We start from the raw sequence: 15,085 nt of genomic DNA, 5'->3' as shown, positions 1-15,085 counted from the left end.
ACATTAGCTTTAATCTTTTAACATTAAAAGGAAACACGAGCTTAAGTATTATCACTCAGCCTCACACTTGCTCAAGAAGCCCACAACTTTACTAGTGTTACAATTGCGTATCCATTGGGCCTTAGTGCTACAACCTGCCAAGAAAACATTCTTGGAAAGCATAAAAATTAACAATTCACAAAAGCATGTATTTAGTGATGGAATTAATATCAACACCAGATAAAATTCTGCTTGTTCTTCAGTTTATACAACGGAATTGATGGAGCCCATGGGCCATGGGCAATTACTTTTGTCCTCAACTCCTAATAGCGCTGGTGCGAAATGCCAATTATGGCTGGATTAAAACTGTGATGATTCCCTTCAACGTATATAGGGAAACATGCACGAGGGAGTGTGGACACAGGAAAGAGACGGGATAGTTTTGTATGATTTAGTCGAGTCATTCTCTCTGTCCACCTCCCCCTCAAGAATGATTGTCAAGGTTAGGAAAAGAACAAAGATTAGTGATCACATGACTCTTTCTTGACTTTGTCCAGGAATGTTGCATGTCCCAGACCAAAATATGTCCCACGAGAGCTGCACTGCAGACAATTTGGTTAATAGTTCCATTTTCTTCTTCTGCAGTTTTGCAGATGGATCACAGGATTATAAGTTTTACAACAAATTATTATTCAACAATCAAAATCAGTGACCACCTTTCATCTGCTGCCTTTTAGCTGAAATTCCCAAGGAATTGTTTCCATTAATCAGCTAAGTTGAATTCGTAGTTTATACAACCGGCATAATTTATTGGTATCACAAGATTAATTTCAGGAATTAGTCTTTATATGCTACAAGGGCTGAAAACTCTGTGAAGTGATAGTACGAGTACTAACTAGTTAGACTCTATGCTACAGAAATCTCTTCGTAGCTTAATTAAGTGAGGCCATTTTTCTCAGAGAGTGCTTGCCACCCTGTAGACAGGCTGTACATAAATGTTGTAATTTAAATCTTCATTTTATGGTGTTAATTTTGGTCCAACCCCTCAAGTCACCTATGTTGATGTGCCTTTCAGGCTATAACACCTTGTTTGTAATAAAAAAATAATAATAAGTGTCTAAGATAGTCACATCTCCGGGATACATGTTGCTGTGTACAAGCTAGCAAATATGAGTGGCTTGTTCCATCTTTTCTGCCTACTCATCAATGGTAGAGGGACGGTGTAGGTTGGTTTCTGGTTCTCTTTCTTCCTTAATATCGCATGTTTTATTAGTCCCTTTGTTGATTGTCCATTCATTTCTTGATGCTAGCTAATCAAGTTACCAGCGATGTTGGCAATATGGCATAGGAAAATGCTGAAAGTCCTGCAAATTTTAAGTGCACAACTTTGTCAATGGCTTCTGAGCCTACTTAAGTGAATGACTGTTGAGAAAGCGTAGCTCAGTCAATTATTTGCATTTTCCATAGAGCAAATTTTGCCTGATCAATATATCTATAGTTGTTCACGGCTGGTTGATGCTCATAAACTTGTCTTAAATCAGCTAAAATATCCCTCTTGAAATATAAGAAGATGAAATGAGAGAACTAATGCTGCAAGAATTTCTAACTGGGAATTGATGCGGGAATAAGGGATTGATCTGAGATGTTTGCGGAGTTAGGAATTGTATTGCTTTCTTTCCTTGATCTTAGATCTCTCCTTTAGAGGTTGACCACCTTTGTTATCTTGCTGATCAACGGAAGGATTATCATTTGCTGACAAGAAAAGAAACGTTCAAGAATTTCGAGTTAACCTTTAATTAGCTGATGTCTTTTGGCTTAAAATTTATTTAGAGGATGTCTTCCAAACATTCTTTCTCTAGATTTGTTGGAGAGCAAATCATAGAATTGCATATCTTCCTTTTCTCTCATCGATCTGGTCATTCTGTCCAAGCAAAAGAAACACCCTCAAGCACACAGACATATGATTACACAAAATTTGATGTTGTGGAGGCTACACCTGTAGATGCTTTTCAGTTTATGCCTGTTCAAAGTTCAAACTTACATGGATGGAATTTATCAACAACCTGTTGTTTTTTTAACTTAAAATAACTTTTTACAGCTGATGTTGACTAATCGTTTCTAATGTCTGCATTAATCATATACAACCATGAGAACCATAGACAAAATAAATCATACGATTAAGAAATCTTATTTGAGATGCAATAATATTCTGAGATTTTCCAATCAGATTCTCATTTCCCCCGCCTGCTCAAGTACATGCAAATAGCTTATGCTTGTGTCTTGTTCTCAAGCATAATAATGGAATACTTTACTTAAAATCATGCACTTGTGCATGTGCTAAAAATTAATATATTTATCGCATGGCCAAAGTACAAAAATTGCTAACATATCTAATTGGAAACATTTTAAGCTCATGCCAGGATTCTAATTTCTACAGGCTTCAAAATAACTTCTGCTATTGATGGCTGACACAGCAAGAAGGATATGGAGATTTCAGTTCATTTAGTTTCTTTTCCCACATCCTAGATTTTTCCTCACCTTACTACCTTGTGTAAAATACTTGACTCCCTTTGCAGCAACTTCAGCCTCATCCTTCTCTTTATTCTTCTTCTCATGCCTATTCTTCTTGACTCCCGCCTTCTTGCTTTTGTGGCTGGAGCAATGTTTTCCATCAACATTGGCGTCATGCCCCTTGTAGTATTCAGTTATTCCGCGACCAGCCGTCCACGGTTGCTCTCGATGACTGGGACCAGAAGAAGCATCAGAGGCCATAGAATCATCACTATTTGCATCATGATGATTAGCTTTATGATTTTCTTCAGCTAAACCATCAAATTCTCCATGAGCATCATAGCCACTTGGATCAATATCATCATCCTCCTCACCTTGCACAGGTGAGCCAATGTACATAGTCCACCCGGATTCACTGCTGTGGCATTCTTCTGCACCTCCAAAAACTAGGGAAGAATCCATTTTGAGGGCTAAAAGAAAGGTTGGAAGAACAACCAAGAAACAGTAGTGTTTTAGAGATACAAGGTGGTGATCAGCGTAAGAACTAAACTAAAACACCTGTGAAAACCACATGTGCTTTCTCCTGTCTGACCAATACAGCTCTATCATGAACAACAGACATGCCTCTCTTATACTTTTGAAAGCAACACAACCGACTATTTATTTTATTCTCTTTTATTAGCTGGATTAAATTTCACCACCTGGATATCTAAATAGCCAATTAATTATTTTTCCTGACTTTACATCACCAGTACAGCTAGAAGCTGCCAAAAGAAAGAGAGATGTGTCATACAAAAAGCATAAAAACACCGCTCAAGCCAAGTCTCCTTGAATTTGAAAGGACATGTTTTTGATTTTTCCTCTAACCAAGAGAAGAGAACATGCAACTTTTACTACTCTGGTCATGCCATCAATGAAAAGCTAGTCTTAAATGCAAATACACAGATGCCTATAGCCCTACGTGCAACTGAGAGAATATGTGAGTTGTGCCCTTGGTTTTAATGTGGGTTAGAGAGAAACAACTTCTTCTTTCTTTATCGCCTTCCTCATTAATTTTACTGGGTACATCACTTCTGTGTCATGTCAAATAAAACATAACGCCATGAAATAAATAAGGATGCAGCTTTTCTACTTTGAGAGGGAGTAATACGTAAGAAAGAACCAAACTGCAGTTATACCTAGATCAGGATATACCCAGAGGATTCTTAATTCTCAACTTTCTTTGCTTTAGCCTTTAGGGGGTCTGCTCATAAACCACATACTACATGTTTCTTGCGCTTTTAAAATAAAGGGAGAATGCAAGGCTTTGGACGGTGTAAATGTACGAGTCTCGTTCGGTTGTTAGGTAATTCGTGTATCCAGAATAGTTGCCCATTATGTGGTCAGGCTACTTTAGCATTCAAAGTAAAACATATACTGCTTCATTTATTGCATTCATCCTTTCCGAAATTCCTGTCATTTTCCCGAGTATCATGCCTTGTTGCTCACATGCTAGGCACTTTTTAGGGATCTTTAATGCCTGGGGAGTATTTGTGTAGATTTAATCCTACTGTGCTAGAAAATTTCCCACAATTTTAAAGGAAGTACATATTGATGCAAGCGGTTCAAGTTACCATTCTCAAGATAAAGCCTGCAATACCAAAAATTTCATTTCAAGACAAAAGAGATTTGATTCAAAATGTCGAATTCATCCTTCTGGAGATAAAAGTCCAATAATCTTCTTTGTCTAAAGCAGTAAGTTGAAGTATTAGAAGAACAGTGTCGTCGGTTAAGAAATCAAATCGTTTTTTATAGTAATAAGTATGCTTGAAAATTGGTGCACCAAGAAACTTGAGCGAAATAACATTGTACAGGTGATGATCTCAAAGCTGCAGGCATTGACACGAAGTGGCAACAGTCATTTGTATTTTATGCATGTTAAAAATTGGAGAGCTTTCATTTTCTTGGGACATCTCATCTCATGGGTCCAGATATAGCTTCAAGTGAAGGAACAAAAGAGACTTAAGAAAGAACCCCAAATGGCATGGGACATACACTGTTCCCAACCCCTTTTTAGTTGTTCCCCACGTCCATTTGTTCTGTTGTGGCTTATTGATCAATTGCAATACCGGACAAGTAAGGCCACTGTGTTACTCTTGTTGGTTGTCCTTTTGGTGGATCGTATCTTGACTTGCACTTGTCTTGGGCTCCATGTGAACAAGCAAATGTTTCTTAATCAAAAAGAACAAAAATCATCAGAAAGCTGGAAAGATCTAGTAATTGACGATTTTCACATTTAGGATTGCTGATCTGAATTAAGAATGTGGTGCACATTGCATAGTTCCTAAAAGGAATAATATGATAATAGTAAAATTTAGTCAAATTGGGATATGATTGAATTCTCTTTGTCTCAGTAGGAGTTGTTGCTTTCTCTTTCCATATTTGTTCAAATCAATTAGTTTCCTATGTTGCCATGAATTTTCCTATTGTATGCTGCTGCCATGGCTGAAATTGTTTCGATCTGTCCTCACAAACCTGATGTCACACACACCTTTTTTTCCCCGTTAATTGTCTTGTCCCTTCTGTATATACCAAACCCCCCCCCCCCCCCCCCCCAAAAAAAACTCTTGCCAATTTGAACCTGTTCAAGAAAGACTATTGCAGGTGCTTTCTGAAGGTTTGTTATAGTTTAGGCATTTGATGACAAAATGTTATTACTGAACCAGACGTTTTCTTCTTCTTCTTCTTCTTTTTCTTCTTTCCAAATGAATTGAAAAGAAGAAGTATAAAAAAGAAATAATGATGCATGGAAATTGTACTTTTTAAGCAAAAATATCCAATTCTCAATTACTTGACTTAATACTGCGTGATTTACATGAAATAATTGGGTAATTAATAGTCATGCTCTCTTTTAATATTTCAATCATGGGATGTTGGGCCTAGTGGTAAGTGCCACTCGCTGTTGAGTACAGTTTTTTGTTGACCACGACAACCATTAGATATAACAGTAGTTCAGTGCCCGAATAGCAACAGGATTGGAGCCGAGCTACAGTATTGAGGAGAAAGATTGGTAAAGGAAATGTGTGAAAATGAACATGCAAAAGAAGAGGTTAAATTGAATTAGCAAACCACAATTGTTACTCCTGACGATGGCTCAATCAAATTCAATGAAACCAAGTAAAATTTCGCTGTCCTAAGAAAAGTCTTGTACCTGTCCCTCGGGTGTCGGCTCGGCTGGTGTTGGGTTGCCTCGTTAGGTTCCTGCACCATGTGATTGTGGTTCGATTTCTTCTACTGTCTTGTGCATCTTGGGAGGCGGGTGCACAGACAAAGGGAGATTAGTCCACAAGGGATACTCCCTGTGATGACAAAAAAAAGAAAGTCCTGTACCTCCTACTTCTTATATTTTTACACTTTTTCCTCCTACATCCAAGAGTCAAAATAATCTTATACTACAACACGAGCCAATATGAAGTGGCATCGGATATGTATCGAATTCGAATTCTTTATACATTATCAATGCAGAAAAGATTAATCAAACTGCAACAATGTATCAATGCAAAATAATCTTATACTACAACACAAGCCAATATGAAGTGGCATCAGGTATGTATCGAATTCGAATTCTTTATACATTATCAATGCAGAAAAGATTAATCAAGCTGCAACAATGGATAAGATCTTGATTGATCTTCAAAGAAAAAGAAAAAAAAAAAAAAGCGACTCAGATGCTATAAAAATCTTTAGAAACACAGTGTGAAATGATCGATGCCAGTTGTAAATCCTGACTTAGTAAAGTACCTGTACTATTTATCCACTTAGATTAGAAGACATATATAGAATGAAAAATGCAGATGGATTTTTAGACAAGCATGCTGGAAAGTGCCAAAATCTTAGATCTGACATGATAGATTTCTTGACATTCATGAATCACGATTGAAAATCCCGATGCTACTGTTTGAAAAGCCGTGGAAAATTCGGTCAGATTCTTTGTATTGCAATACAAACATGGTGAAAACGTTCCAAAGTTACAGTCAAACATCCATCTTCAAAGCTAAAAAGCTATACATGATTTACAGGTGGTTAGCTGCAGAAGCAGCAGTACTAGAAGCCAGGGGCTTTGCTACGTACATGGGATTGGCATGTCCTGGCAAGACTACTAATACTGTGATCATCTCTGGATCTACAGCGCTCAAGTTTCTTGTTTCCTTTTCTTCTGCATCACTTTTGGATTCTGAGGAAGATGGAGTTTCATGAGAGCAGAACAGAATGACTAAAGCACAGGCAAGGAGCACCAAGAGGAAGGCAAAAAAGCAGTAGACATATGGAACTGGAGAATTCCATTGCCAAAAACTTGGCTTGGCCATAGAACCTAGTATCTGAATGGCTTGTTTAATTAGCTTGCCTGGATCAGTACTTTATACTATGGATTTTGTATCACTTAGAGAGCTTTATAGACGACTCTTGTAATTTATAGACTGCTGAGAAAATTGAATCACTTAGATGAGAAAAAGGACTGTAAATGGATAAGAAATGATTTGATTCTATTTGTTTAGTATCTGTGACCATGATTGAATGTTCGAATCTGAATTTGTCCTCCACAACCCACAAGTGCGATTCGATTGTCCATGATGCATTTCTGCCTATGTATGGATTCTTTAATAAAAGCAACCCCATTAGTGGCAATTAGTGCTAAGCATGAATATTAACGTAATCAAAATCGGTCCCTCTGCTTCACCTTCTTTCCTTTTACTATCAGGTGTGGGACGTAAGGAGTTTGCCTTTGCCATAAACAATCATTGTCATCTAAGAATCTCTTTTGTTTTTTTTTTTTTTTCTTTTTTAATTAGAAAAAGTAGAACTCAAATCTCCCTTTGATTGAATCAATTGGTGTTCCATTCAATATAATGCAGAATACTGATATTGTAACGATAAATTGAACTAATAAAAGTGGTTTGGCTAGCCAACAAAGTGTCCACCAGCACCATTGGAATTTCAAGTGTAAGTTTGGCTCGATAAACACCCGTTAAGAACGATTTCAGGTATCAATATTTAAAAAAGTATAATTAATTTTAAGAAAAATGTAAATGTAGGAATTGCAATAATTATGATTAATGAACCAACAAGTGTCCACTAACACCATTGGAAAAATCCTTATAAAATAAAAGTGATGTTGTGAATTGTGGGGAATCGTTGAGATAAAATTTCTGGTGAATTCAAGTCCCATAGTTTTATAGAAACTTTGGGCTAGTGATGTAGTATTAGCTATTATGGTTTGCATAGAAAGCGCATGGATTCAACGCATCAGGGGGATAACTCGAAAAAGAGGCGACGGTCGTAAATTAAGGATCTTTTTTCTCACTTTCTGTAATATTTTCTATCTTAATATTTACTAAATTGTTGTACATCTTTCTTGAACAGCTCAGTTTAATTCTCTTTTCTTGTCCCTCTTCAAGTTCTAACAATTACTTACAAGGTAGATAAAAAAAAAAGATAACAGACTAAATAATCTAATATATGTATTTTACCTATTAGTAGTGTTAGAATAAATTTTTTAAAAAAAAAAGATAAAAAAAAAAGGATGTTTGTGAAGACGATTTAAATAATGTTGAAACAAAAAATAGTGGACGAATTGTAACACTAGATCCTTTACCACTCAAAATACATGCACGACACAGGAACAGGACGATGGGCCAACATCTAGTATGTCGCTTATGGATAAGCATTAGCTAAATTCCTTTTCCACAAAAAAAAAAAAAAAAAAAAAAAAAAAAGAGAATCCCTCAATTGCTTGAGATCTATCTATCTATATACACGAACACGATCCGATACTGCAGAGGAATAGAATATTCTCTCCTTGAAAAACAGATTATGAAGCCGATTTGGGAGTACTTTGAAGGTGAAGTACCAAAAATAAATATATAAAAGAAGTTAGTGTTGTTGGAATCTGCTATCAAACTAAAGATGCCCCGTGTGAGAAATTCATTGTACTTACTGGATTTGGTCATTTTTTCCGAAAGCTTAATCGAATATTATTTGATTGCTTGGGAGAAAGTTATTAGTAAAATAATGAGGAATCCTATACAGTCCCAATCTTCATTCTCAATTAGTACATGTTTATTGTGGAGAGTTAATTGGACGTGAAGTTTGTAAAATTTCTGAATTTTTTTTTGAATTTATTGGAATGCTTGTCCGTCTATTAGTTGCGTGTTTTATAAAAATTTTGTTCATTAGATTAGCACAACCTTTGCTTCGATTAGTATGACTTATGGAACTCGGGAAATGACTATGGTAAATAAGAGATGTGTAGTGAAACATGTTTTAGCAGCGATAAGGGGAAATATAATTAAACATGCACTAATTAACAAAAACACATCAAACATTCCTAAATATCTAAGCGTATGCTAGTTTTATGGCTAGGGGCTCCTGTTTGTTGATTACTTTAGGAGAAACAAATTACAATCTGAAATAGTTCAATCTTAGAACAAAGGATTTACAATTAGTTGTTTGATTTTCTTTCTAATTATTACAATTGCAAGAATGAAAGTGATTCAATTTTTTTTTTGATAAATGTTTTCAAGGTAAATTTTGTAAAAATTCCTACTAACTTATGATTATGTGAGTAAATGACCATTTGGTTACTTTTACGTTTCTCCCCTTAAACAAATTAGTGTATTTGATTCTATTTCTGCATTTAAAAATCACTATACTTTCTCATTTCCTTACCTATATTTCATAATCTCACGATACTTAACAATTATAATACAAGTACTCACTCCTGCGTATTGCGCAGGCTTCTCCCCTGGTCTTTATGATTGGATTTGCTTTGCTCTTTGCAAATTGCAATTTATTAACGACCTAAAATTTTGGAGGGAATAAATTTTGTATTCCTAAGAGTGAAAGGTCATTGGCCAGAATAAATTGGGGATAACTAACTAATGAAATTCTTAATTTCTTCTTGTTCTTTTTTTTTATTTTTATCTTTTTTGGATTCAAGAGAAATTTTAAATCTTTAAAAAAAAGAGAGAAAAAAGAAGAGACTTGAGAGACAAACGCCTCGTACAACTGCATTCATTTCATCAACTGAAAATATAGAACCCATTTGGTCAAAGGGTTCAAGGAAGAAAGTTGGGCCTGTTACCACCCTCCAGTCCTCCTCTAAGACGGTCGGACCAAGCAAACATACAAGACCTCGGACCAGGGCGTGGGTGGATCATTGCACAGAAATTCTGGGCCTAGCAACTCGCAAGTGAAGTTGAGATGGTGCTCACTTTGTGTGTGTGCTGTGTGTTTTTTTTCCCCTTTTAAATTGTCCCTTCACTCTACAATTTTTTTCCCCTTATCCTTAGATCTAAGGCCTATGAACTGCTCTACTACTGCAATATCATTAGAGTAAAAAAAAATTATTGAGTTAATCATATATACACTGATTGATAGTGTATACACTATTAGATATATAACACATATGTAAGATTTAAATTTTAAATTTAAATTCAGATTAATTATCATATATTTAATGATAATAGTGTACACACTATAAGTGTATTAATCCAAAAGGTTTTAATACAATTAATGATGGGATTTATAATTATCACATCCCCTACCACCCCCTCTCCCAACTTGAACCCAAAGAAAAGAAACCATAAGAGATATATATATATATATATATATATATATATTTGTTTAAATGGGAGAAGTCGAACTCGAGACCTTTAATCATACTCCCTTCCTCGAACTACCCAACTCATTTCTCCCCTAACCATAAGAATATTTCAACTCTAGATTTGTCCTTTAGAAAAAAAAAAAAAAAGGCTATAAATTTGTAGTCGAAGAATTAAATTGACTAAAAATAAAGTTAAAGGACTATTTTGTCGTTAGCAAAACGGTCGAGAAAGGACTCAGGTCATTTGCTGTTTAGCTAAAGATGGAACATTAACATTCATCTACTACACAAATTGATGATCCGTCCAAAGTCTAGTTTACTTTTCGAGTCATTTCCATCTCAAAATCATTTACAATTCCATCAACAAAAAAAATAAATAAATAAAGAAACAAAAAATCACTATATATTTATAACACTTGAACGAATCAAAGCTTCTATTCAAAGACCAAACAAATCATAAAGGACCGTGGTCCAGGTGAACATAAATTCTAGGCCTCTCAAGTGAAGTTCAGATGGCTTTTGTTATTGATTTTGTCTGATGAAGATGAGGCCAAATGATGTATAATGGAATAATAAGCAACTGGAATTAGGCAGCTTCTTCTCTCTCAATCCCTACCTCAATCATTTACAATTTTATCAAAAGAAAAAAGAGAAGAAAAACAAAAAGAATTACCTTATATTCATAAACATTTGAACAATTCCAGGTTCTATACACAAAAAATCTGAATTCCCTGCTCAGAAAAAGTCATACTTGTTCTTCTGGAGAACCTGGACGTGGTGAAGGTGCTGGCATTGCAATGAAACTCGGGGTCTGGTCTCCAGCCATGATCACAACAATCTGCTCAGCACGAGCCTCATCTGCATTGCTCACCGGCAATTGCTCCTGAGGCTTCTCTTCTGCTTGACGATTATCATCGTTCGACAAATTACTCGACAGAAATCGTCTAGAGCAGCATACAATCATCAAAGAAAACACCATAAAATTGAAGAAAATCAGCCCACCAAAAGCAAAATAAGATGCACTTATACTCCACCCTTCCATGAACCCTCTACAAGGATAGCAGTCTAGGATCGATATTTGTAGAACCAAACCAATTTTCTTCCTCTTTCTTGGTTGAAGCACTAGGATTCTAAGTTGTTGTTTATATATACAGCATTGAAAACATTGAAATATGCCTAGAACAAGTCTGGTTCTAAATGGGAAATGAAGCATTGATAAATCTTGGGTCAAATTGACATTCCAAAAGTTGTCAATTTAGATGCAACAGTTGAATTAACACTCTCGAAAGTGGCCGTATCTTTTGACTCCATGAGTAACATTATTGTATATCTTGTTCCGTTGTTTGTTGTCATTCGTGTGTTGAAGAGGCTAGAAGGCTCTGGCAGTCCAGCAATACCAATATACTGCCGTGTGAAAATAGCATTCTCTGCCTAATGGATAAGGACCATAAAAGGTTGGAAATGAAAGTTTAAACTCCACTTACCATCCATAGTTGTTGGTGAACTAACAAATGTTTCATTTGTTTAAGCTACAATTTGACCAACTTTTACATCACTTATATGTGCAGCTCGAAGAGAGAAGAGGAAGACTAAATTCATTTGAGTTTTTGTTTGAGCAATATCTACTGGCAAATGTAGAATATATTTAAAAATTTTTGCCAACATAAACATTTAACACGTTCTGCGTTCTAATTGAAAATAAAAAATATGTTTATCTTATATACATTGATAGTATATATACTACTCACTCACCGGTATAAATGCATGCCACCTAATTTTAATTTACTCAAGAAAATAGTTGTTGAACAATTTTGGGGTCTCTACGTATTTTCGAGTAAAGTGCCTAGGATTAGGAGTTAGTCGTATATATGTAAAACTGATGGAGGCTAATGTTAATCAAATTGGTAAGAATTGTCTTATCCTATATTAATTAGTGTATATTTTTGATGAAGTTATTAGCGCTAGTCAATGATCTGTGATTAATTGATTATTGAATCATGAATGTTTCCCATTACCTTCCAAGATTTCATCTACCTAAACAAATGCCCAAGCCATCCAAATAATCAATCATCTATCCAATCACTAAGAAAACAAGAAGGGAATGCTTGATTTGACTAGCGAAGGCCGTTGGCCCTGTGGTTTCAATTCATGCTAACAAGTGAAAAGAGGAATTGTCCTTCCTTTTTGGCTTTTCTAAATTAGCCCTTTATTTTTGTTTGGGGTAAGAAGATTCCTAGTAGACCAGTCCACTTTTTAAATCCCCAAGTGCACGACCAAACTTAACAGAGGAAGTGACAGCTTTGAATTCTGAACTTCATCGAGTCTTCTTCCCCGAAATTTACAATCACCTTTTTCTAGAATTTCATGGTTAGATTCATTTTTCTTTTCAATTTTGCTATTCGAAGTACTTTGACATCCACCCCATACAGGAGACAAATGATTTTACTCATTCAGCATCAATATGCTAATGCATTACTAATTGTTAAAGCTAGCATTAATCGTTCTTAATCGACTATGTCTTGCTTCAGTCTTGAACCCAGAATGATCATCCTCTTTAACTATTCATAACTTAATCAGGCACTTGAGGAGGCTGGATCAGAAAATTAAGATTGATCTTCTAGAAAATTTTCCAAGCTACAAAACTTGAACATAAAGTCAGATAGTAACTTACAATCACTTTTTCAAACTCATAAACTGATTGCCTATACATATTCTGTCTGATACACTGTGCAAAGTCAGCCCGCCAAGTTTGATTTTTCCCAGTCTGAAGAAAGGAAATCTAGCCTCTTATAAGCCCATTAATTCATCATTACCATTCTTGAAAACACTCGCGTTGAAGAAATTCTCTCGGAGCATACTTTGTATTTTAGATGGGATTCTTCTCTGGAAAAGGTGTTCACATTGGTTGGGATGAGGAGTCCTATCCACAATACCAAGATCTTATTGCCCTTCCCTTTTTCACTGTTTCCTTCCTGTTACTTCGCTTAATTCTTGATAGATTTATCTTTGAGGTATACTTTTTAGATTTATTTTCTCCATTTCCTATTTCGTTTGAATTTTTCCTGAGCTGGGAACACTGCACACAATAATTTTTACATTCTTGTTTATTCAAATTGTTTGCTTTATGCAGAAATTAGCAACGCGCCTAATCTTCGGAAAGGATCATGCTAAGTTGAAGACAAGTTTGAGGAGAAAGAAAATTACAAAGTTCAAAGAGTGTGCCTGGAAAACATTTTATGGTATATCTGCAGAGTTTCTGGCAATTCTTGTTACTTATAATGAGCCCTGGTTTAGCAACACCAGATATTTCTGGATAGGTCCTGGAGATCAGGTCTGGCCAGATCAGAAAATGAAGTAAGCTTCTTTGATTCATAATATGCTGGATTTAAAGCTTGTAACTCTTGAATTTGCAGTTATGTACAGTATATTTGATTTTATTAATGCTGACCAGGTTTAAGCTGAAGCTTCTGTACATGTACTCTGGAGGTTTTTACATTTATGCCATAGTTGCCTTGCTCTTCTGGGATACGAAACGCTCTGATTTTTGGGCGTCAATGATTCATCATGTAGCATCAGTACTATTGATTGCAGTGTCCTATATATTCAGGTATGGAACTTAGTAGCCCAAAATTATTGCGAGGTCATATGGTGCTTTCAGACTGTATTCTTCTAACTGGCTGGTTGCCATTTCTTGAGCTGCAATCGCAAATGCTCAAGCAACATGGATCATATGTCTAAACACCGAACTATGAAAATGTAAATGTGCAGCATATCCAGGCACATTTATTAGGCACTTGCATGGTTTCTAAAATCTCATGCATTAGATATTCAGAGTCGTCAGAGTCTGGCTGCATCAGGACTCGGTGCTTAAACACCTCTTGTTCTTAGCAGAAACTCCATTACAAGATATTAACCAACATTTTCAGTTCCTGCACTTTAAAAAGTGCGAAGAAAATTCACTGTTAGTCTTAGATTACTCGTCTTGATCCTAAGCTATGTTCAGAGTGCTCATTCTGTTTCTGTTGCAGGTTTGGTCGCGTTGGATCAGTTGTTTTGGCACTCCATGAAGCAAGTGATGTATTTCTTGAAACTGCCAAGATGTCCAAATATAGTGGTTATGATCGGCTTGCTAACACTTTGTTCCCCATTTTCGCACTTTCTTGGCTAATTTTCCGGCTTATTCTTTTTCCCTTCTGGGTCCTGAGGAGCACCAGGTGAGTTCCGGTTCTGCATGATGGTTTATCCTAAAGTACGTATTTCTTTCCGTCTAAAAACGAGTTGTGTTTGTTGCTGTTTAAGCACAGCTATGAAATACTTTACATCTTGGACGGTATTAACAACACTGAGGGAACTGTCCTTTACTACTTCTTCAACTCTCTGCTTTTCTGCTTGCTTGCTCTGCACTGGTACTGGGGTAAACTAGCGCTCAAGATGGCCGTAGAACAAATCAAATCAAAAGGGCAAGTTAGTGACGATGTGAGATCTGGTAAGTGCAGACGTACAAGTTAGAGAGTCAATGATGGATCAAATAGAATTTTTAACTCAAGTTTCTAGATTGGAACTGGAAGTTTTATCTCCTGTGTGTTTCATCTGTAGATTCTGAAGGGGAGGAGGAACATCAAGACTAATGATGATTCACTGACCAGGCGCAGGCATGATATCCACTTGAGGAAAGGTATTGCTTTTGTTAGCAATTCCAGTTAACAATTCTTTAGTTGCATCACTAAGTCAAAAATCATTCTTACCTTCCTCTCTGCCTGCAGATACTTCAGAAGAATATATGTGAGGCAATATTGTGCTGTTGTCATTTGGTCAAATGCAAATGCAAAGAAGAAGGCTTTTGAATAGATCAATGTCCTAGGCTCAATCACGAGCATCATTATACTGTTGAATGGATGTAACATTGTTTCTAATGCACCAAAAGAAAGTAATTACATAATAGTCATAGCTATG

At 36.0% G+C, this 15,085-nt stretch overlaps 2 protein-coding genes and 1 long non-coding RNA gene across 3 annotated transcripts; 1 reads left to right on the top strand and 2 right to left on the bottom strand.

Moving 5' to 3' along the window:
• Positions 1-2,401: 2,401 nt before the first annotated feature.
• Positions 2,402-4,237, bottom strand: LOC113741249 (uncharacterized). Its single transcript, XM_027268743.2, has one exon. The coding sequence runs from the start codon at positions 2,950-2,952 to the stop codon at positions 2,482-2,484; it is 471 nt and encodes a 156-aa protein (XP_027124544.1). The 5' UTR covers positions 2,953-4,237; the 3' UTR covers positions 2,402-2,481.
• A 21-nt stretch (positions 4,238-4,258) lies between these two features.
• On the bottom strand, positions 4,259-6,925 carry LOC140005980 (uncharacterized). The gene is made up of 2 exons (XR_011813520.1): positions 5,681-6,925; positions 4,259-4,700 (listed from the first exon to the last, which is right to left on the bottom strand). It is a non-coding gene; the product is annotated as an uncharacterized lncRNA (long non-coding RNA).
• Positions 6,926-12,443: 5,518 nt separating this feature from the next.
• LOC113742574 (ASC1-like protein 1) lies at positions 12,444-15,071 on the top strand. Its single transcript, XM_027270437.2, has 7 exons — positions 12,444-13,143; positions 13,263-13,486; positions 13,584-13,739; positions 14,161-14,346; positions 14,437-14,618; positions 14,729-14,807; positions 14,896-15,071. Exons 1-6 carry the CDS (start codon positions 13,003-13,005, stop codon positions 14,758-14,760), a joined length of 921 nt encoding a protein of 306 aa, XP_027126238.1. The 5' UTR covers positions 12,444-13,002; the 3' UTR covers positions 14,761-14,807; positions 14,896-15,071.
• Positions 15,072-15,085: the final 14 nt, after the last annotated feature.

The sequence above is a fragment of the Coffea arabica genome, chromosome 4e, assembly GCF_036785885.1.
Source record: "Coffea arabica cultivar ET-39 chromosome 4e, Coffea Arabica ET-39 HiFi, whole genome shotgun sequence".
NCBI classification, from domain to species: Eukaryota; Viridiplantae; Streptophyta; class Magnoliopsida; order Gentianales; family Rubiaceae; genus Coffea; species Coffea arabica.
The sequence above is the reverse complement of the archived record's forward strand: the minus strand, read 5'-3'. Positions and strand labels throughout refer to the sequence as shown.